The sequence below is a fragment of the Adiantum capillus-veneris genome, chromosome 30 (assembly GCF_014529385.1).
Source record: "Adiantum capillus-veneris isolate H3 chromosome 30, ASM1452938v2, whole genome shotgun sequence".
Taxonomy (NCBI): Eukaryota; Viridiplantae; Streptophyta; class Polypodiopsida; order Polypodiales; family Pteridaceae; genus Adiantum; species Adiantum capillus-veneris.
This window is the reverse complement of record NC_140960.1, coordinates 77453262-77478096: the sequence shown is the minus strand read 5'-3', so window position 1 is coordinate 77478096 and position 24835 is coordinate 77453262. Positions and strand designations below refer to the sequence as shown.

The 24835-nt window shown below is 41.9% G+C and overlaps 1 protein-coding gene across 3 annotated transcripts in view; it reads right to left on the bottom strand.

Moving 5' to 3' along the window:
- LOC147418248 (kinesin-like protein KIN-13A) overlaps positions 1–24835 on the bottom strand; it is a 151305-nt gene that overhangs the window by 17324 nt on the left and 109146 nt on the right. The window contains exon 12 of one of the 3 annotated variants that reach the window (XM_086507545.1): positions 18406–18455. The exons of the other annotated variants lie outside the window; for them this stretch is intronic. Coding sequence (XP_086363671.1) covers positions 18444–18455 — 12 coding nt within the window. The 3' untranslated portion in view covers positions 18406–18443. Of the gene's footprint in view, positions 1–18405; positions 18456–24835 lie in introns of those variants that run through there. 3 annotated transcript variants of the gene reach the window in all.

Sequence of the window (24835 nt, the reverse complement as noted above, 5' to 3'; positions counted from 1 at the left end):
GTAATCAGACAATTCCACAGTTGCATTTCGAGATTCAAACTTATGCAGATCAATTGAATTTCGAAGTCATGCCTTTATCTTATTACGATATGATTCTTGGTCAGCATTGATTATTCAGTATGATCCCGCAATTAGCTTTCGAAAACATACTATCAATTTGTTCAAAGATGGACGTGAATTGACTTTACACGGGTTTTATCATGCGGAACAAGTGATTCAAGCCTCATGTGTACTAGTCAAACAGCATAATTCAGTGGATTATGAAGAGAATATGACTTCCGATGCAGATGCATATGCAGATATTATTATTGAAACATTTTTTAATTAATTAATTTCTCCTGAATCAATTGATGAAGACAAAGATGATTTCAAGCAAGAAGTTTTTCCAAGTGATACTTCATTACCAGACAAAGATAAGGACATAGTTGCAGATTCAGAGTCTGAAGACGACTATGCTTTCTTTAATTCTTTGTTGGATGATGATATGCCAATTGCAAGTCATGAAGTGACAGTTCCTCAAGATGATTCTGAAGAATTTTGGGATTCATTTTTGAGAGATGATTATTGAAACCGGCTTGTTCAATCCAAAAAGGGCGGTAGACTTTACTTCAAACCTTGATTTAGCTTTCACCCATTATTAGTCGTCTATTCTACTTGTACTCTCAAGACACAACAAAGGGGAGAGGGATACAGGCTGCTATATTGCACCTGTATGAGTAGACCGACAACAGATTGGCCCCTAACTTAGGCGCCCCTTTCGGTATTTCTTTATTGCTTAAAAGAGGGAATAAACGCTGTGGTTCCCTACACGCTGCCCCGCACAAGCTCGGCTGAATTTCAACTGTTCCAGCCCGATTTCGGCAACATAACTGTACTAGGACCCTTCACAATCAGTATTCCCACGCATTGACTGACTTTCCCGACGTATACGGCCACTTTACACAACCTGGCGAGAATCTGCAGCACGCTGAATTCTCTGTTTTCTGCCCCGAAAATGCGCCAGATCACCTGTACAGCGGTCCCCTCGCGTCCCCGAACGTCCTGGGGGTATTAGGGACCGTTTAGGGCCAAAACCCTAAACCTGCAAAAATACACAGCAGGCTGTAATTTACTGTTTCGGGCTCCGTTTCGTGTGCCGGTCGCATCCGTAGCAAGTCCTCGAGCTCCCTCACCTGTAGGGCTACTTGCCCTTTGAATCGGACGAGATTTCTGGCGTGAAACCTCTCCGAATTCACCTGTACCTCCGGGGGCATTAGCCGCTAGCTACTCCAATACCTGTGCAAGAGGCTCTTGCCTCGGCAATCGCGCATGAACCCACACAACTGTACATTGGTCAAATGAAAAGCCCACTAGAGGGGCATAACATACTGCCATAGGGGAGACACAGGGCAGTGCGTAGCGTGTAGGGCATCACTCCTGGCACCGCACTGTACATAGGAGGGAAAGCAAGCACTCCATAGCTCTTAACCTGTGAGACAGAACTGAAAATGAGCCTCTCCCAGCTTAAAAATCAACGCCACTTCTTGTTGCATGAGGAAAGTGCACCAGAAGGTGCCACTTGGCACATTTACAAGCATTTTCCCGTTTCGGGGTTTCCGCCTAAAAATCTCCCAACCGGTTGCCCAGGTGACTTCACGGCAGAGTAAGAAAATGTTCCCCTTATCATTCCATAGGTAATGACACAAACACATTTTCAGGTCCCAAAATAGCAGTTCCCTAAATTTTAGGAGATGCTGCCACCATTGTATCTTCCTAGGTCATCTGACCCCCTTTGTACACTGCAGCCACACCCAGAACTGAAATGTAGCCTCTGTAGCAAAGGATTCTACTTTGGCTAGTCAATGACCCCACTTTGGCTAACCGTAGTCTTCGTCCAACCTTAGTGCTCTCTTGCCCTCAGGCCTGGACTCCCTCTGGACAGTTCCACACTAGCTATGCAATGCAGGGAAGTTAGATTTCCCGAGGGGTGTTTCCAACAAGTGAAAGTAAATAGATAATAAGAAAGAAATCAACAAAAAGGATAGATAGTAGTCACACGCTGGTGACATACCCCCCTCTTAAAATCCCAAACGTCCTCGTTTGCATCTATGTCGTACATGCCCACGGTCAACACTGATGTATTCAACACCTGTCGACACATGTACGACACATACATGCTCATTGTCAACCCTGGTGTATTCAACACCTCATCGACTCATGTATCGCCTGCGTGTGAACCCTGTCCCAATGACATAGTGGTAGCTTCGCACTCTGCCATTGCTTTGAGTCACTAACTTTCCAATGACAAAATGGTAGCTGCACATTTTGCCACTGTCTTATAGTACACGTTGGATCCCGTAACACTTTCGAGCATACCCAAACCGACAGTTTAAGAATGCAGTTACACATGTACTCTTTAATAGAAGCAATTACTGTATCCTTGACAAACTGACAAGAAATACTCACTTCTATAGCACTAAGCACACTTTTGGACATTCACATTTCTTTGCATTGATGAGCAACGTACGACTGCGTAACTCTTTAAACACAATGGCCAAGTGATGCCTATGCTCCTCTTCATTCTTTGAGTAGACTATCATGTCATCAAAGAATGTACCAACAAACCGCTGGTGTGGACGGAAAATTCTGTCCATCATCCTATTGAACGTAGCAGGAGCATTTGTGAGACCAAAGGGCATCACTAAAAATTCGTAAAGGCCAAACGTTGTTCTAAAAGCAGTCTTGTGCACATCCTCTGATCTAATGCAGATCTGATGGTACCCACTCTTTAGATATATCCTGCTCAACATAGCTCCTCCTTCTAATTTGTCCGAAATGTCATCAATTCTACGTATACGGAACCTATTCTTGATGGTATTCTTGTTCAGTGCACGGTAGTCGATGCACATACGCCATAAGCCATCCTTTTTTTGCACCAACAACACTGGAGAACAGAATGGAGATGAACTGGGCTGAATCAGCCCCTTTTCTAACACTCCTGTACTTGGCCCATTATCTCTTTCTGCTGAGCCGCACTAACCCTATACGGAAGCTTATTTGGTGGGCTACTGCATGGCACCAAATCTATCGCATGGTCCTCGGGTCTCTCTGGCGGTAATTGAGAAGGTAATGAATCCGAAAAAACAGTCACTATACTGTTGTAAAAACACTGACCTTTCCTTATCTAGCACAGATAAATTTGATTCATCACAATCTGATACTTCACGTGTAAAAACAAAGTACGCAGAATGATGCTTTTTCATTACAGAAGTAATAGCAGAAGCTGATACAGTGGGAATGGACTCCCTTTTAAGCTTTACATCCAGAATGTGAGTCTTTCCCCTGCTCTGTACAGTGATCTTTTTGTTGTAGGCATCCATGATTCCCTGTACACGAAATAACCAAGGAATACCTAACAACACATCGAATCCGTCCAGTGGCATGATGTAAAATTCTTCAGCATCTACATAGGAATGGATATGTAGGCGCAACTTTCCAATGATGGGTGTCACAGCCTCTGTACGGCCAAAACATGCCAAACCTACCTCTGCTGTATACCCCATCTCTTCAGCTCTGATTCCCAACTTTGAAGCCAATTCTGGGGAAATGAAGTTGGCTTTGGCACCTAAATCAAAGAAGATAAGCACTGTTTGATCCCTGACCTTTCCCCATGCTCTGCAAAGCTCACTTGCATCTGAATTTGGCTTATCGCCCACCATATCTGGCACTAGACCAGCCATGGGCTTCTTTCCTTTCCTATCCTCCTTGTCTTTAGAATCAGCTGGCCTTTTCTTTGTAGGACAGTTGTAAGCAATGTGGCCATGCTGCTAACATATAAAGCATTTGTTCTCTGACCTCAGGACCTTCTTTTGCTCTTCCGACTTGCGAGGAAAACGTCTTTTCCATTTCTTCGTTGGTCCCTTTTCTGATTCAGCCGTACCTTTGTGTTTCCCTGCGTTGGCTGGCTCCTGAGTCCCTTTCGGAGCCTCCTTGGGAACATACTCTTTCGCTGAATTTTTCTTGGTTGATCCTTCCTTGACACCAGTATTGAATTCACAATATTCTCCCCTGAGCAAACCATTGCCAGTGTTTGCTACCTCGATGAGCTGCGTCAAAGTAGTGACTTTTGTCTTCGTGCAGTACTTTCTCAATTCTTTGGATAGGCCACAACAGTATTTTTCAATCTGTTCTGTCCATGCCACAAACCTATATGAAGTTATTGGAAGTAGAGCTCACCAAAACTTCCAATTGTAGTCATCCAGATTCTTGCAAGTAGCAGCATTAAGCTGGTGCCATTCTGTCATGACATCTGCTTCAAAGTCATCAGATAACCATGCTGCTGCAAAAATCTGCTTGAAGTAAATCCATGTGGACGGAGCTTGCCCTTTAAGCAATAAAGTTGTCCACCATTGTCCCTCATTCCCTGTCAAGAAAGTGGCTGCCTTGCGAACCTTTGAAGCCTCTGTAAAGTTTCCCCCTGCATAGGCCTTGTCAAACTGCTCGAGGATTGAGAGACCCTTCTTCCTGTCATCAAACCCTGTAAAGGTCGTGAATGTCACACCTTTGCCACCTTCTTTCTACGGAGTTGGCCTCTCCAACCACGTCAAATTGTCATATGGAAGTGACAGAAACATGGGAACACTGTTAGGGTTCTTTTGTGTTCCCTGACCGCAATTAAGTTGACCTGGAAATGCCATATTTGGCTGCTGATTTGTAATTCCAACCATACCAAAATTTGCATGTGGCATTCCAAATAGGCCTTGAGTGCTCTGAAACCCTGGTAGCATGCCCGTGACACCATACATGGGGTTAGGCATCATCGTTTGAGCACCCCCGAATACCGTTCCTGGCGTGTAAAACTGATTTCCAGGTGCATGACCAGCCATGCTCTGGAATACCGATCCACCTCCAAAATAGCCACGGTGTACTGAAGGTGGTGGGAAGACCTGTTGCATAGCCTGTAGGTTGCTTCCCTACCCATTAGAACCAGCTATAGGCTGCAGAAAAGTGGCTGGCTGAACTGGTACAGCTTGAAAGACTGACATCTCAACCACTTGTTCTTGCACCTTAGGCACAGGTATTGGAGACTGCATGTTCTCCGTTAAGTGTACAGTTGTTTCCATTGACTGTGCAGTATGAATCACCTGTGCTCGAGCCTTAATAGGCTTTTGAATATGTTCCAGTGACCCAACTTGCTGAGACGGAAGAGGAGGTTGCAAAAAGGCTAAAAACCTCCGATTCTGCATTACTTGTGTGAACATTGCCACAGCAGTAGCTAACTGGGTCCTGAATATATCATCATCCGTCCGTGGTGGTCTTAAGGACTCACCCACATCATGTGTCTGTTGACCCTGTGAAGAGGAAACCTCTTCAGTCACATCATATGGTCTGTCAACCATAATTGCAATTCCCTGTGTCTAGTCTATGATCCCCTATGCTATGATCCCCTGTGTCTTCAAACCCAACCTGACCAAGGCTCACTTCTATGGGAAAAAGTGATTTAATCCCGTCGATGGAACCATGAAACCGGCCTGTTCACTCCAAATAGGGTGGTAGACTTTACTTCAAACCTTGATTTAGCTTTCACCCATTATTAGTCGTCTATTCTACCTGTACTTTCAAGACACAACAAAGGGGAGAGAGATACAAGCTGCTATATTGCACCTGTATGAGTAGACCGACAACAGATTGGCCCCTAACTTAGGCGCCCCTTTCGGTATTTCTTTATTGCTTAAAAGAGGGAATAAACGCTGTGGTTCCCTACAAGCTGCCCCGCACAAGCTCGGCTGAATTTCAACTGTTCCAGCCCGATTTCGGCAACATAACTGTACTAGGACCCTTCACAGTCAGTATTCCCACGCATTGACTGACTTTCCCGACGTATACGGCCACTTTACAAAACTTGGCGAGAATCTGCAACACGTTGAGTTCTCTGTTTTCTGCCCCGAGAATGCGCCAGATCACCTGTACAGCGGTCCCCTCGCGTCCCCGAACCTCCAGGGGGTATTAGGGACCGTTTAGGGCCAAAACCCTAAACCTGCAAAAATACACAGCAGGCTGTAATTTACTGTTTCGGGCTCCGTTTCGCGTGCCGGTCGCATCCGTAGCAAGTCCTCGAGCTCCCTCACCTGTAGGGCTACTTGCCCTTTGAATCGGACGAGATTTCTGGCGTGAAACATCTCCGAATTCACCTGTACCTGCGGGGGGGTTAGCCGCTAGCTAATCCAGTACCTGTGCAAGAGGCTCTTGCCTCAGCAATCGCGCATGAACCCACACAACTGTATATTGGTCAAATGAAAAGCCCACTAGAGGGGCATAACATACTGCCATAGGGGAGAGAGAGGGCAGTGCGGAGCGTGTAGGGCATCACTCCTGGCACCGCACTGTACATAGGAGGGAAAGCAAGCACTCCATAGCTCTTAACCTGTGAGACAGAACTGAAAATGAGCCTCTCCCAGCTTAAACATCAGCGCCACTTCTTGTTGCATGAGGAAAGTGCACCAGAAGGTGCCACTTGGCACATTTACAAGCATTTTCCCATTTCGGGGTTTCCGCCTAAAAATCTCCCAACCGGTTGCCCAATTGACTTCACGGCAGAGTAAGAAAATGTTCCCCTTGTCATTCCGGAGGTAATGACGCAAACACATTTTCAGGTCCCAAAATAGCAGTTCCCTAAATTTTAGGAGCCACCATTGTATCTTCCTAGGTCATCTGACCCCCTTTGGACACTGCAGCCACACCCAGAACTGAAATGTACCCTCTTTAGCAAAGGATTCTACTTTGGCTAGTCGATGACCCCACTTTGGCTAACCATAGTCTTTGTTCAACCTTAGTGCTCTCTTGCCCTCAGGCATGGACTCCCTCAGGACAGTTCCACACTAGCTATGCAATGCAGGGCAGTTAGATTTCCCGAGGGGTGTTTCCAAAAAGTGAAAGTAAATAGATAATAAGAAAGAAATCAACAAAAAGGATAGATAGTAGTCACAGGCTGGTGACAATTATAGTGTCACGCCAAAATCCTCTCCAGTGATTTATAAAGTTGAAGTTACCCCATCTGAAGAGTACCTTGAGAAGATTTCGTCTTCTCCAAATATTTTGCAATTACTGGAAGATTTTGAACCAGAAGGCTTACATCGCATGAAGAATTTTGAAGATCAACCTCTTGTTGCAGTCAATCTGATTATGCCAGATTTCTCTAAAAAGTATTTGAATAATGCAATGACATAGGATTTAGAAGTCAAAGCAAAAAGGTTTCGCAACAAGCAAAGGTTCAAGACAAAGGTTTCCGATAACTCAAAGATTGAAGATTTTCGAAGATTCAATGCTTTTCCAGAGTTCTATCAACATCAGAAGTCATTTCTTTGACACGGGCTCTCATTTTAAATGGGAGGGAATGTCACAATTGTGACTATGTTAACAGCAATACATCTACTCCTAGTTGCAGATACGCGAAGTGCCATGCCAAGGAAGACCCATGCGCTTCGATGGTCACACCCCTTCACCCAAGAGACGTGCGTTTTCGCCAAAAGCCACACTCTGTCCACGACTTGTCACACCCCTTGGGTCTACGGATGCGACTCTTCTCCCAATGGTTGCAGCTCTTCGCCGAAAGGATGTGTCTTTACGTCTAAAGTCATGTGTAAACACACAGAGACGTGTCTTTTGATTTGTGTCTTTTCGTCTCCTATATAAGGAGCCCTTGTATCAATCATTCAATCAATCAACACAGAGTCTTCTAAGTCTTGTTTCTGAGTTCAGTTCACGTTTCTTAAGTCTTAATCATGAGTTTAAGTACTTAATAAAAGATTAGTACCTAGAATCCTTACAGTGGCTGTTGAGGACACACGTGCAGATCACTGTCAGGTTTTACTGTAAGGGTGAGGCTTTGCTGCAGGATAACGTCGGCAGAGCGATGGTTACGAGAACCACTTCAAGATGTTGTCGGTCACGTTGCGTGTTCGAGTCTCATGACGCACTTTTGGAGACTGAAGACATTGACAAATATTAATTAGAAGGCTGGAGTTGGGAGGAGGAATCTCGGAAAGCATAAATAAAACTAAAGATGAGCAAGTAGGTGGCACTCCAAAGAGGTGATGGTGATAGTGAAAGTTGCAACAGAGGCATAAAAGTGTTTCACTGTATAAAGGGTACATAGGTTGTCGGGGAAACTATTCTACTAGTAAGCCATTGCACAAGTGACCAATGTGTATGTGTGTGTGCACGGACGCACATGCGTGACTGGTGAGCACGACTTCCTGCACGACCTTCAACCCTACACGTCATGCTACCTCTACGTGCTTGCCTGCCCTACTGTGGTCGCTTGCCCTGAATTGTCGCCCTCATTCTTTCCTTTCTTTCCTCTCTCTCTCTCTCTCTCTCTCTCTCTCTCTCTCTCTCTCTCTCTCTCTCTCTCTCTCTCTCTCTCTCTCTCTCTCTCTCTCTCTCTCTCTCTCTCTCTCTCTCTCTGTGTGTGTGTGTCAAGTGCGCGTGCATGTGCATGTGTGTGAATTTTTGCTCCTCTATTGCGTAAATCCCTAGGAGCTGTTGCAACTCTCTGCATCAGCGGATGTGTGTGTGTGTGTGTGTGTGTGTGTGAGTGAGAGAGAGAGAGAGAGAGAGAGAGAATCAGAGAGCGCACGCAGCTAATCTGTAACCTTGTAACCCTGGCTGCGTGAATCTGCAATCTACACGAAGACGGCCTGTGCGGTCAGTAGCTCTACGTGGAGACAGGCTACGTGTTCAATTGCCTTGCGCGAAGAACAGTTCAGTGTGAGGAGTGGTGTGCACTGCGTATCTGTTGTTCGGCCTCGTCAACAGGTGTTCTGCCCTCGCCGCCCTGAGTCTGCTCGTTGCTGTCAGACCTCTGTACGACCTGCTGCATCAACAATGTCAAGCAATTTACAGCTAGGGACAGTTTACAGTAGTCGAGGTAAAGTTATTTTGCAGGTGTATGCGTTCTGTGGGAGATGTAAATATCTCTGAGGTCTCTGTAAATAGATAAATTGACAAAATACAAAAAAAAAACTTTTGCTTTAGTTTTCGATCGTGGTCCGGTTGATGCATGTCAGAGTCCTGTGTGTCTTCAAGCCTTGTAAAGCCATGAAAAGCGTTTCGGGGAGTGCTTCTGCAATCAAAAGTTGTTTGTATGAAGACTTCGAATAGGCTCGAAAAGCCTGGAATCGTCAGGCACCTGCCCTTGAAGTGTGAATTCCAAGACAAGACCTAATGGATCCGATAACGCAATATGCCTACAATCATCTTGTTTTTCCGTGGCAAAATATCCAGGATGTCGGACAGTGGGTTGATTTCCTTCTCAAACGCCAGGCTGTCCGAGGCATTTATTTTGGTGCTCGGGGCTTCTATGAGGTTTTATTGGCAAATACTGAGGCTAGAAACCTTTTGCTGGGGATGTCATGTTCTGCCTTGGACACTTATGAAGGACTATCAAAGTCTTAATCGTCACAAATGTCCTGTGTGGATGGAAATTGTTGATTTCCCTCGCACGTAGAGGCATTTTCTTTCGTTGTTGGCTGCTTAGCTTGGCAAGGTGATTTGCCCCCCGAAATTGGATGCAAACACCAATAGGTTTTGTATTCTTTGGGATACGGACAAGCATATCCCTAATGGAATTATGGTGGATTCAGGAGATCCTTGGGTGGGCAAGCGTCCTTTTAAACTCAAATGGGGCAAATTTGCTAACTCCTATTTCAGATGTGGTAGATTCGATCACATGCAATTTGAATGTCCTAAACCAGTTTTGCAGCCCCCTCTTTCGGCTGTTCCTTCCTCTACCCTTGCCCCTATAGGCAAATCTGTTGGTGAAGCTAAATGGAATGGAGTCCCTGCTATGAAGGTGACTCCCAATGCAAATAAAGGGAAAAACAAAAATCCGCAGTCTGCTGATGTTGGGAATGTAACTACAAGGAAAGGCAAAAATGTTGGGTCAAGTGGTGTTGGCTCATGGGTTGTGCCTAGAAAGACAGTGAAAATTCGTACTCCACCTTCATCCCGTAATTATGTTCCTCTGGTTAACGCCAATAAGAATGTATCGTTTAAGTAGATTCCCTGCAATGACAATCGCACGTTGACTGATGCTTGGGAAAAATCGACGCACTCTTATAAGGATATACTTTTGGGTGAGGCGTCCACCTCTCAGGTAGATTCTATGGACAAGTTTCCTGCTTTGACTCAGCGGATGGATTCTGACATAGATGTAGTAGAGGGAGATGTCCATATGGATATCTCGACTTGATCCTTGTGTTTCTTGTTGTTGTATATATGGTTTTTTGATTCACAGTCGTATTAAATGCATTCCATACAATGCGTGGGTTATGTAACCTTGATAAATGGCAACTGACCTGACATTATGAACATACATGTAGGGCAGATATAGTTGTTTTGCAAGAACACAATCAGCATGATTTTGCTGGTCAGTGTTCTTGTTTTGCAGGTAGCTAGATTGCATATACTGGTTTGCAAGATTATTCAGGTTTATTGATGTTGGTTCAGCATGAGCTTCAGCAATCTCTCTTGTATATGATCCACACGGCCGCTGAATGGTGGTACAATGCATGTTAAAGGGTCAGGTATATGAATTCGGACGCATTTATACGCATACATCATCTCGACAAAGGCTACTCTATAGCGAGACATCTCCTCGCTCATGAACTTTAAATGCATTCCTTTGCGATGATTTTAATAATACCCCTGGCATGGATGGTAGTACCACTGGTAATTCACATATGTTGTTTGCGGAAAGGCAATAATGGAATAATCTCTTTGCTTCTACTCGGATCATTGATATATGGCGGCATTTGCATCCAAATACCTCTGGTTTTACTTTTCGGCATGTTGCCCACTCTTCTTATCGAGCCCGGTTAGACGATGCATCAATGGTATTTGCTTAATTTGCAACAATAAGAGGATTTTGTATGTGAGGTCAGCATCGATTACTCCTTACAGTTATCGGATCATTACCCTGTATTGTTGAATGTGAATTTTAGGCACTCTCTTTGTGATCGGCCTCTGCTTAGGAAACGTCTCCTACTTATTAACAATGCTTATCTCACTCATGAGTTTTTTCGTGACAGATTATTCCCCCTTTGCTTGTTCACATGCATCTTGATATTGATGATGCTTGGTATAGCTTTGTTACGAGGGTGCAAAGTGTTATTTGTAACTACAGCACGCATTACATACACTGCACTCGGGGGATGTCAAGGATGTGAAGCATGCTTGTCGACGGCTGCAAGTGTTGGCTGATTTGAGCTCTTTGTCTAATTCTGAGATGTCGCAGTTGTACGAAGCTTCTGTATGTATTCAGCATAATAACAAGCGAAAGCTTGCTAAATGACAGACGTTGTCGTGCTGCGACATTTACATAGTGGAAAAGAATGCTACAGGATCTATCTTGTAACTTTTTAGATACATAAGTATATTTCCAATAATGTCTATATACATATCTAAGTATAATAATAATCTTTCTATCTCATCCTATTATTTATCTCAAGGGTAACACATTCTTACTTTGCCGTCAAAAAGTACTATCGAAAAAGCGTGAATAGCTCTACCTCTTTAACTTGGGGCAAAAAGCATTGGTTCTTTCTTTCTACTATCTCATTATTATCTCACACCCTAACTAAATCCTATATCTAGGGTAACTTTCAATATATATCTATATTTTTTTTTCTTTTTTTTCTTATATTTCTTTTTAATAGGTACTAGGAAGAAATCAAATCTTAGTGGGATAGTAGCTTACATGATTCTCAAAGATACATCTAATTTAATGCATTATTGCAAGGATGATTACAAAAATTCGTCAAGGAGGCGATGTCATGATTTCATATTACATGAGGTGTCCATTGGAATCAAATAAAAGTCTAAGCTAAGGGGACCCTACGAAGACTTTTGCTGCCAAAATTGTACCCTATTTGATTATTTTTTTACACAAGGTTCCAATCCGAATTGGAAAAAGTATATAAAATAAGAGTCGTAGCTTATGAGCTGAATATTTTGCTCCTATTTTTATTTTTTTATTTGGACCTCAGTCTGCCCACATCATACAAGGACAGCATATTTCAAACTTTGTCAGTTCCTGTTCAGACTGGCTCTTCTCATTTTTCTGTAACCCTTGAGAATTCTCTTCACCTATGAAAGAGGACCTCTTCTTTCTTGAAAACCATTCATGAGTAAGTGAGAGTAGTAATGTCTAATTATACTTAGTCATAAACATCAGTCTAAGCCTACACTTACTCTTAGAGAAAGACTAGCAAATCTTGTAAGCTATCCTTGGACGATAATCACTAACCAAAGAAGGACTTGAACTTAGTGCATCAATCAAGACTTGAAGTCTTCCATATTCTTCTGTCTTCATCAAATGGTGAATAACTCTCGAAGAGTTCGTCAAGTAAGATATGTTTTACTTTGATATTTTGTCTAAGACTACACTTACTCCTAGAGAAAGACTAGCAAATCTTGTAAGCTATCCTTGGAAGATAATCACTAATCAAAGAAAGACTTGAACTTGGTGCATCAATCAAGGTTTGAAGCTTCCATATTCTTCTGTCTTCATCAAATGGTGAATAACTCTCGAAGGGTTTGTCAAGTAAAATGTGTTTTACTTTGATATTTTGTTGGTTTCTTGTTGTTTTCTTTTTCATCTTTAATCCAAGATATATCTCTAATTTCATCTCGCTCTCCAACCAAATCTATCTCTCTCACTTTTATAAAGTCATTCTCTCTACAAATTCTAGGTTCTCCTTGCTGCAGGTACATTTCTCCACGCAATATCCTTATTACCTACAAGCAAGAATAGGTCTTGAGAGAAAAATTATATTTCCTTCACTTCTTCCATATCTATATTTTTCACATACTAATGTTATCCTAGATGAATAATCCACATGATGTGACTTTTTATCGCTTCCACTCTGTGCGATCTATTACAATTAATGTATGGATTAGCCGTAAAATACACTTTCAACAACATATAGTTTTTCTCTTTGGTGCAGAAAGGCTCAATGAAATATTTCTTTAACGAGATCCCATCATACCTCCTCTTATAGACTATCACTTTTCTTTTCACGTAAGTGTAGTTATCTTGCTATGAACCAAGAAAATTTATACAAACAATAAATCCCAATCACTAAACAAAACATATATATCATAGTAAACACAAAATTACAATTCCAAAGAACAATTCGTAGCCTGTTTGGTCGGCAAAGATTGGACGTCATTAACTCATCTATTAACCATTTCATACTACCCATGATATTTACGACCATATGCTTGATGTTTTCATCTTTGTGTTGTTTTGATATCCTCTTTTGTGTTCTTTCTTTGTGTGTAAGTGCAAAAGAGAAAGAGTGGGACTTCTTTGATTGCACTTCCTTCTCAACCCTAGACTTCATTCCATCTATGGTATAACTCCTGCATAAAGTTTTTTGGAGTTCTCTCACAAACTCTTGCAGCCAAAAGCCCGCTGCTTTCTTGGCAAAACCGCAAATTTCTTGACAACACGTGTCCGTCAAGAAGATTTCATGAATAAAGGTTGTGCTTCAAAGCAATTCTTTAAGCATTTGCATCATACAAGAGTCTCTCAAGCAATCAAGCGGGTCACGTCTCCCTCAGAGGTTTAGACTTCTTCAAAGCAAGACCTTGCTGATATCAATGTTTTGCATTATCGACAGGTGTTTGCTACTCCTTCTCAGGCATCTTCGGTTACTTGCAATGCGCGTCATTGGTCAATTGATGCTTTCTTTTGTTAGTCCGATCATATCTCCGCAAGATGCATGTTGCGTTGAGGACCTCTTCACTGCCTCAGAATTGCATTCTGTGTTGCTTGCTTTGGGCCGTTGGCGATCTACCGGTTGGGATGGGCTTACTGTGAAAATTTTCCTCTCCTTTTGGAGATCTTGAACAACCATTGCTTTTCATGATAAATGAAGCATGGCAGAAACAGGATTTGTCTCTATCTTGGAAAGAAGGTTTACTTAAATTGCTTCCTAAGCAAGCACTTTGTGAGCGATTCTCTCATTGGCGCCCAATTACTCTGATGTCGGTGGTGTATAAGATATTGGCTAAGATGTTGGTGTACCGCATTAAAGACCATCTCTTTGCAGGTCTCCATCAGGCTCAATATGGTTTCATTCCTCGTTGCCAAATTATGGACAATCTGGCTAATGTTATGATTGACATGGAGTATGCTAAGTACACTCAGTAGGACATGCTGGTTATGCAAGTTGATATTAAAAAGACCTTTGACACTGTACAGTAGAACTTCATTGCTACTACGATGAGGTGCCGAGGGTTTGGTACTGAATTTGCCAATGTGGTTTATTTCTCTAAGGTGTGCATTTCCCCCTTCCCAAAGTTGCTTCTCAAGGGTAGACCATCCTTAAAAAAGACAATATCTTTTGTCAAAGCAGCACTAAAACTATCACAATCTTTTCTTACATGGTCTGTACTATCACGCCAAATACATCTATTAATAAAACCTTGTTTGGGCTGTTGTCTTTGCCTAAGAAGTGGCCGTGATGGTTGGCCTTTTTCTTCAAGCTTCGCAAGCTTCAACTTTAAGTCACGTATTCCCTTCAGAAGCTCATCTAGCATAGACTCATCAAACATAGGACCTATACAAGTAGGCTTTACCATTTTTATCAGAAGTTGAGGTGGAAGCACTTCTAGTGTTTACTACCATCTTGTCCCTTCTTCTTCGTCGTTTGGCAAGCAATGAGACAGTACCGTCCACTTCATTCTTCAAGGTCTTTAGTCCTTGCTTCGCATCTTTATCTTCAAGAAGAAGCTCCAAATTTTCTTTAAACTCTTTACCTGCAGCTTGTAAGAAAACATGTCTTCTCTGCATCTAGTATGGCCCTTTCTGTCCTGGTGAGTTGTACATAGCCCCGCTCAAATTCACTAAGTAGCTCTGTTATTCATAGCATAGTAACAGGGAATGGCCGTTCTCAGGTCTCCGTTCCCCATTCCCATTCTAAGTTCCCGTTTCGAATCCCCGTCCGTGTTTCAAACGTGAGTACCCGTAACAAAGAATGGGATTTTGTGGCAGTTGCCGTTCCGCGTTCCTGTTCCGGTTTCTCGTTCCTGGTAACTATGATTGATAGTCCTTGCTTTAGCTTGACTACCCATTCTAAGAATGTCCTTTTGGTCACTCTCTCAGAGTCCTCCATGAAATATTTCTCCTTTAAAAAGCTACTTTGAGTTCTTCCCAGTTTCTTCCATGTCCATCTTTAATTTCCATAACATGTTCCCTAATTTCTGAAGCAACAACTAGCTCAAAGCTTTGAATCATCTCACCTTCTAATACGCAATGCAGCTCCATCTCCTTTACATACTCGCGTCAGTACTCGGTTACATCTTTGCCATTGAATTGATCCATTCTGTTGACGACCGCTTGTACGGCCTTAGTTGCTCAAATCTCTCTTCTTTCAATGGCATGTTTTTGTTGCATAAACATTGCAAATGCTTGAAACATTTGCATTGTTGCTCGGTCAGAATGCATACCTTGTTGCTCAACATTATCACCTATGGTTACCTAAAAACTCACACCCTGGCATATTCACATTAAGTTCACCAAGAATATGTCGAGGAATTTGCGGTCTTGCCAGGAAAGTACCGGGCTTTTGGCTACAAGAGTTTGTGAGAGAACTCCAAAAAACTTTATGAAGGAGTTATATCATAGATACCATGAAGTCTAGGGTTTAGCAGGAAGTGCAATTATAGAAGCTCCACTCTTCTCTCTTACACTCACACGCACAAAGAAAGAACACAAAAGAGAATATCAAAACAACACAAAGATGAAAACATCAAGGCAATGGTCGTATCGTATCATGAGTAGTATGAAAAGGTTAATAGATGAGTTAATGGCGTTCAATCTTTACCGACCAAAAAGGCTACGAATTGTCTTTGAAATTGTAATTTTGTGCTTCCCATAATATATATGTTTTGCCTAGTGATTGAGATTAATTGTGTATACAAATTTTCTTGGTTCATAGCAAGATAACTACACTTATGTCAAAAGCAAAGTTATCAAATAGAGTACAATTTTGGCAACAAAAGTCTTTTTATTATCCCCTTAGCCTAGACTTTGATTTGACTCCAACGAACATCTCATGCAATATGAAATCATGACATTGCTCCTTGACAAAGTTTTGTAATCATCCTTGCAATAATGCATTAAAATAGATGCATCTTTAAGAATCATGTAAGCTAGTGTCCTACTATGATTTGATTCTTTCATAGTAGTTATTAAAAAGAAATATAAAAAAATACGAAAAAAATATATATATATATATATTGAAAGTTACCCTAGATTTAGGATCTAGCTACGGTGTGAGATAATAATGAGATAGTAAAAAGAAAGAACCAATGTTTTTTGCCCCAAGTTAAAGAGACAGAGCTATTCACGCTTTTCTCATAGTACTTTTTGACAATAAAGTAAGAATATGTTACCCTTGAGATAAATAATATGATGAGATAGAAAGCTTATTATTATACTTAGATATGCATATGTACATTATAGGAAATATACTTATGTATCTAAAAAGTTGCAAGGTAGATCTTGTAGCATTCGTTCCCACTATGTACGTGTCCCAACATTGACTTCCACCCTCTCTAAACCTGCACATCCTCTGATATGTACCACATTTAATCTTTGCAAGATTAGTCCTCTTGTACGTCTTCCATGATTTCATCTTCATTGATAGCTTCCAACGCTTCATCTTCACTTTGATCTTCACCTACGTTTTGCTCTTCTTTCTCCTCAATATCTTCTGGATCACTGTCTTCTCTTCTCTTAAACACTTTGATCCTTTTTCCTGCAATGGGAATCTTTACTTTTGTACCATCTAGTTCATACAAGTTGTAAGTAGCATTTTCATACACATGCTTTACAACATACGGTCAAAACCATCTTTTTGAGAACTTACGCATGAATATGTGTTGATCATCAAGGCTACTATCGTACACTAAAACCCAGTCACCTTTATCAATTGCTTTACTCCTAAGTCGATGTCGCTTATCAAAGTAGTTCTTGTTTTTCAACCTTGCATTTTAAGTCGTTCTTTTGCAGCCTCAATGTCTCCAGGCCTTCTCTCTAGTTGCCTTATGCGCAATGTAAGCAGAACTTTCCTGCTAAGCCCCTCTTGCCAAGGTGGTACATTCCATGTGGGAATTGTATCTTCAATCGGCATCTGGAGTTTTTGACCATACATCAACTCCACACGCATGTAGCCAGTTACTAAGCTATGTGTTGTACGATCAGCCCACAAAGCAGATAGCAACAATTTTCGCCACTCACCAACGCTTTCTTCGCAAGCCTTGGTTAAAGCTTTGATGATAGAAGGATGCCCTCTTTCACTCTTTCCATTACCTTCAGTGTCGTAAGCTGTAGTAACAGAAAGCTTGATTCCTAATCTGAAAAAGAACTCCCTTGTTTCCTCGGCATCCAGTTCACCTCTGTCTGTAGTAATCTTTCCCACACAACCATAACGGCAAATCACCTCATCAAGAAGGAATTTGCACACAGCTTCCATGGTTTTAGCTCTTAATGCTCGCCCTACAACCTCATTAGTTAGATCCTCTCATGCAAGAACTAAGTATCTCATCTGCCAAAGTTCTAAAGGCATTGTGACTAGATCCACAACCCATTTATAGTACATGGCTAGTGGATATGTTGAGAGCAATCCATCACGATGTCGAACATTTGAATACATTTGACAAGTTACATTATTATCTTTGACATGAGAGATAGAATAAAAATTTGTGCCTACATCATCTCCCTCGTCAATCATTTGTGACTGATCTTCATACCTTGCACTTGACAGCATATCTGCCACTGTATTGTCTTTACCTGCAATGTGCTTAAACTCGGGATTTAATGACTTAATGTAGGCAATCCACTGCAACATAGCAATGTCTGACGTTGAGCAGCTTGTGATCATCCCAAGAAGTGGTAGACAATCTGTTTCTACAACCACACATGTACCAATTAGGAGGTACTCTTTCCCATTTTTCAAGGCTGTAACCATACCCCATAACTATCTCTTTATCTGTGGATAGTTTCTTTGGCGAGCACTTAGTACCTTTGCTCCAAATCTCACCACATACCTCTGTCCTTCTTCGTTATCTTGTACTATTGCCCATTCAATTCCTGTAGAACGGTGTCTACTGTCACAATTACTTGCCTTTGACACTCATAGTCTACCTTTCTCAAAGTTAGTACTGATTGGAGCAACTTATTTAGCTTTATTATGGCTTTTACATGTGCTTCTTTCCATTTAAACTTTTGATTCTTTCTAAACAATTGATAAAGAGGATCAACTACATGTGCATAATGTGGAATTTAAATAACATAAAAGACACATGCTCCCAGAAACCTTCTAACCTCAGTGATGCTAGTTCATGTTTCTTTCATGCTTTGGATGGCATCCACCTTTGTTGGAAAAGGTTTTCTACCGTATAGCCTGCACATGTGCCCCACAATGAGCACTTCATTGACACCAAACACAAACTTTTTCCCTCACAAAGTAAGATTCACTTCCTTCAACCTAGAAAGAATTTTATCACAATCATTTATATGATTTACCACAAACCTGCGACATCCCCTGAAATCCAAAGCTTCATCTTTGTCACTTTTTTCACATCCCTTGATAGGCAAATCATCAATGAAAGGCATTGTGATTTGAGGAATAAAATCACGTAAGACTTTATTCATCCCATTCACCCCCGAGTTGGTTGCTCCCTACGGCAAAGTACACATCCTTACCAAACCCAAAGGTGTCATCATGGTTGTGAAGTCTTTGCTTTCAATTGCAAGCTAAAATTGATCATACCTTGAGTAGAGATTCCCCATCAAGTAGATTGTCCTCCTTGCAAACGCCTCTGCAATCTCATCCACAATTGGACATCTACCTACATTTTTAATTATCACCTTGTTCACTGGTTGCATACCTTGGATGAAGCGTAGAGCACCATTCTTCTTTGGAACTATAAGCCATCTGTTTGAGTATGGAGCACAAAAAGACTCCAAAATCCCCATTTTTATCTTTTCATTCAATAGCTCTACTAACTTGGGCAAATGAGCCTTTGAAACCGGAATAGGCCGCAGATTTCAAAGCACATGAGATATTGTAAAAATTACCATAGGAGCTACAAAAGAAGGATCAACACATCCTATCTCATGTGGCTCAAATGCAAAAGCCTTACCATGCTTTGAAAGCATTTCTTTGAAGCACTTAGTTTCCTCCTGTGTTAGAAACTCCTCGCAACCAATCTACAACTCTTGAAAAGACTCCTTTGTGAAGGTATGCCCAATCGTTTTAAGATTCCTCAAACTTGGTTGCAAAGAAGCCTGCTCAATCTTTTCCCTGTTGTTGGTTGGTAAGGATGAAGCTATTGGTTTCACCTTCTTTGCTACACTCTTGTATTTAGTTTCAACATGGACTTCCGGGCCAATTGTTTGCTTGAAACATTGGTTTTCTTTAAATGCTTCTATGACTTGATACATTTCCATAGAGCATACTTCCACAACTTCATTTTCAAGATGCAAACTAGACTCCATTAATGTATCAAGCTCACCCATAGTATCTACAAAAGAAACTTGCTCACACAAACTCAAAACATTTTCAGTAGGCTCTAATAACCCACTCTCTTTCATACTTATTTGTACATTATGTACATATTGCCTCTCACATCTCTTCAAATCTTGAAGTTTTATAAACCATGTTGATCCATTCCTTGTTATCAAGGAGCCCGTTGAGAAAGTTTCGCTTATTTTTGGATCAAGCGAGACCCTTTTTCTTTCTATACCACTGCAATCCCGCTTTACAATGGTACTTCGTCAAAATCCATCATTTCCCTATGGTCGTGAAACTCTTTGCTCACCTTTGGTAGAGGATGATCTCTGAGGTTGTCACGATTTCTTTCATGATTTACACAAATTGTGAGAAATTGAATATCACGTTTATCATCTTTGCTTCGTATCCTGGCATAAGCTGAACCATCATCCATTACCTTTGTTTCCATTCGAACTCCCACAATGTAGGGTTGTCCAAGGATAAGATGATATAAAGATGTGTCCTGTATAAAGAAGTTTTGCTCAACCTTTACATCACCTATTATAACCTTTACACTTCGACATGCTACATACAATTTACCTGATGGATTGTTTGCCACTCTAACCATCCAACCATGTTCTCTGTCCATTGGCCATTTGCATTTGTTGGAGAGACTTTTTGACATTATATTTATGTCAGAACCATGGTCAATTAAAGCAACAAATGATTCTTCAAGATCACCTACCTTTATCAATGTCTCTGTAGTAGCCCGTGTCCAATGGCTTCTCGAATAGTGGCTCTTAGGAATACTTTGAGACTCTTCTCGATCATCAGCAAATTTCACTTGCTTTACATTCCAAGAAGATTGGTAGCATCCCACCATAGCTGCATCGCCTTCTTTAGCAGCCACCTGTACTCCTTGTGTCTTCATAGTATCGCCTTCAGCTTGTGGACGAATAGACTCTCCAAGTGTTTGCTTCTTTCTCTTGATGATGCCGATAATTTCTTCATGGAATTCACGCTTGGCTATGCCAAGCACCTCCCCCAAAGTAAACTCAACCTTGCTAATCGAAATCCTCTCCTCTAGAACTTTCTTCAAGTCTATAGCAAGCTCAATGTCAGATTGTAGTTTGTAAGCTAGTCCTTTTGGCTTACCTTTTGTTGGCTCCTTCATTAGGCAAAATTTGGACTCACAAAGGGGCCCTTAAGGAGTTTGACTTTACCTCTCTGTACCCAAACGGGCGCATGGATAAATTTTTGCAAACAAACTCCAAAGTTGGCGGAGGTTTGACAGTTAGAATGTCCTCTTCAAGATCTATCTACTGATATATAGCACACCATGAGATTCCTCCTATTTTAGAAGATTCTTTTTTTGATTCACTTATGATGTGACAACTCTGTCGGAATATAAGTGAATCAAAAAAAAAAATCTTCTAAAATATGAGGAATCTCATAGCGTGCTATATATCAATAGATAGAGCTTAAAGAGGACATTCTAACTGTCAAACCTCTGCCAACTTTGGAGTTTGTTTGCAAAAATTTATCCATGCGCCCGTTTTGGTACAGAGAGGTAAAGTCAAAACTCCTTAAAGGGCCCCTTTGTGAGTCCAAATTTTGCCTAATGTTTCTTCCCTGGTGTAGATACCTCCATAGTCACTTTTGGTGAAGGTGCCTCCTATGTTGGTGGTGCTCGCAAAGGTGCTGCATCATTCCTCCCTCCACTTCTTATAGCTCTTTTTGAAGGCCCTTCGTCACCATTTTCACGCCTGCGCTTTTCTTCTGCAATGGCTTCATGGCTTTCGCAGTTTGTAATGCAGACATGGACAGACATCGAATCCACTCGATCATTCCACTCTGTTTCTAGACGTATGCAATCACCTGCTTCATGTAGAATCTCTTTTGTAAGCTTTCCCATTTTAGCTAATTGCATGACATTTGGCCAAAGTCGACCATGATGGTCACTCACCTCTCCAACACTAAGATGCTCAATTTTTACTCCATAAGTAGCTGCCTCAACTGAAGAGGTGGCATGGTTATGTGCCATATCTGTATACATATAGTATGTCTTCAGGAATCTTCGAGAGAGAGTTAACAGAATCTTGGCCTCTTGCTTGTTCGGTCAAGCAAGGCTGCCCTCTTAGTGCTCTGTTGTATCCTATTACCACTCACCCGCTGTTGACTTATCTTGATCACTTGATCTTTGTTGAGCGTCTTCATGGTCTGCGGTTACCTTCGGGTCGTACCTTCATTGGCCAAGCTTACGCCGATAATTCATTGTTTATGCCTCGTAATCAGCAGGCAGATGTCGAAGCGATTATGGAAGCCTTGGAACTTTTTGGCATTGCGCCTAGACTTAGAGTCAACTTTTGTAAATCGAAGCTTTTGCCTCTTCGTTCTTGTGATTGGCATAGTCTATTGTCGCAAGGTGAGATTGTTTCTCCAAATGCGATCACTCGGCATTTGGGTTATCCAATTGGATGGAATGTCACTCACTCTCAAAAAGTGGATGGGGTTATGCAACGTTTGAATGTCAAATTGCAAGACTGGAAGCTATCCACTTCGCCTTTACATGTTCGTCTGCGAATTGTTCAGAGCATACTGTTGGCATATGTTCATTTCTTTTTTCCACAGATGCATTGGCCTCGTCGTTGTCTTGATTCTCTTATGTCGGACATTATGTCTCATTTGTGGCGGACCCATGCTCAGAAAAAAGGCTTACGCTTGATGTCGATGGACAAGCTTTGCACTCCTAAACGTCTTGGTGGCCTTAATATCTTGGATTGCGGAGGCATGTTCTTGCTAGGAAAGCTATGTTGTTGCCTACACTTGCGCAACAAATTCAACCTTGGACTCTGATGTTTGCATACTTTGGTCAGCATGTTGTTGCTTCCTCTTTTGGCCATTGGCAATCATCTATCTCGGAGGTGGTTTTTGGCAAGATGGAAGGGCACATTCCTGGATGTCCTCCTGCTTCCAGTTTGGTATCTTCTTGGAAAGAAGTTATGATTGACCTTTCATGGAATCCTCGTCAGGAAGGTGATTCGATTCGGTTGGAAAGTCTTCATTGGAGCCGGGTATTCTCTCTTACTTTGGTCGACCGCTCCCCTCGTCAGGCTTACTTTCTCTCTGGTCGTGGCATTCATACGGTTGAGGATGTAGTCAATGAGGCCGGATATACTTTTGAGTTTCCCTTCGCCCCTCGCCGTTTTGGATTGGGTATGCATTACCGTCAGTTTTGGAGAGAGCTTCAAAGCATGCTGCTTGACCTTTTGTCTGTTTCAACTTTGCCTGATGGTGATCGTATGTCTGACCGGAAACTTCGGGGAACGCCTTCTCGAGATATTTCTGCAAGTCGAATTTATGCTCTTCTACTACCACAATCATGGCTTGCTGATCATTGTTATGTCTTGTGGCGCATGCACAGATCCGATCTCTGGTGAAGGAAGCTTCTCTCTGCCTTGTGGAAAAGCCATTTTCCTTTGAAAGAGTGATTGTTTCTTTGGTACTGTTTGCTTGGAGTGCATCCAGTTGCCACTTTTCTTAGGGCGCGTCATATTCGCCCTTCTTGCGTTCGTTGCTCGACGGCAAAAGAGGATATTTGCCACTTCTGGAACTGCTGCATTACTAGAGATTTCCTTCGCCACGTATCGACCTGTATGCGGCTCCGTTTTATTGGGGTTGTCTTTCACAAAAGGTTCTGGGCATTTGGCCGACACTACAGCGTTTTGCAGTCTTCTTTATGTGGGTCAAATATTGGGCTTATTGGACCTTGTGGCATCAGCGTAATGAGTACATGTTCCATCGTACTCATGCAGACCTATTCCCACTCTTCAAGCTTTCTCTTAGGCAATCGTTACGGTTTGCTTTGGAAGTTGGTGCTATCACCGTAGAGATACATCAGCTTTCCTATGAATGTTTCTAGCTACTCTGTACAGCTGAGTAGTTATGTGTTCTTCCCCTTGTATATGACCCTTGTAGTGTGTTTTCCTCGCTTCGAGGTTTCCAACTAGTAAATTAATCAAATCGCTTTACCAAAAAAAAAAAAAAAAAAAGTGTGTGTGTGTTTGTGTGGCGAATCGTTGTTCTCTGCATTTCTTGCCCTACTGTTGGGCATCTTTGGTGTGTGTATGTGGGTGTGTGTGAGTGTGAAGTGCTATACAGACTAGCTACAAATGTCTTCCCTCGCTCTGAAGAGCCTTTGTCAAAGATTTCTGGCAATCAGATATGTACATTTGAATTAATCCACTAAAGTCTTCATGTTAGTCTACTAAAGTCTCAAAGTTAGTGACAAATCTTTGTTTTCAATGTGCTAGCATTTGTACAGAAGGGTGATTTCTAGTGCAGACCTATGGCAAGTGTATAGAGCATGATTTGCTTGATTTCTTAGGGTGAATTTGTATTCAGTATTGAGCGAGTATATAAACGCAAGGTTCTCAGTGCATGTCAAATTCTAGTATGTCTTTTATCAACTCCTACAAACGTAAGAAACAGATGGCACCTAAGTCTTCAGAAATGGGTGAAATCCGAGCCGAGGATTTTGAAGGTGCACGAAATGCTTGGGAGGCGGAGGGGGAGGGGGAGGGGCAAGAACCAACTACTGAAGTGCTTATTCTTGCTCAAGCTCTCATGGACCCAGTGGCGCAATATGCTTTAAATGAAGTTATTTTGCCTACTACGCAAGACGTGGGTCAATGGGTAGACTTCCTTCTTAAACGCAAGGCAGTTCGAGGCGTTTACTTTGGCGCCAGAGGATTCTATAAAGTTTTGTTAGCAGACACTAATGCCCGTGATATGTTGCTTGAGTTATCTCCTTTGTTTTTTGGTACTCAGATGACACATGTATTGCCATGGGCTCTTACCAAGGACTATCAAAGCCTCATCCATCATAAATGTCTTGTATGGGTGGAAATCGTTGACATTCCACGCACTTGGCGAGTGGCGACACTTTCTTCCTATGCTCGCCTCTCATTTAGGGAAAGTGATTTGTTCTCCCAAACTTGATGCACATACAAATCGCTTTTGTGTGCTTTGGGATACAAATGTTCCCACCCTTGAAGCTATCACTATCAACTCGGGGGACCCGCTCATTGGGAAACTCCTTTTAAGCTCAGATGGGGGAATTTTACAAATTCATGTTTTCGTTGTGGGAAATCTGGACATATGCAATCTCAATGTCAATGTCCAGAGCCTATATTGCAACCTCCTCCTTCAACTTTCCCTCAACTTGTGGTTTCTAAAGAGACAAAAGCCCCTAATCCTAGATCCCCACTACTGCGGATTCTACGTTG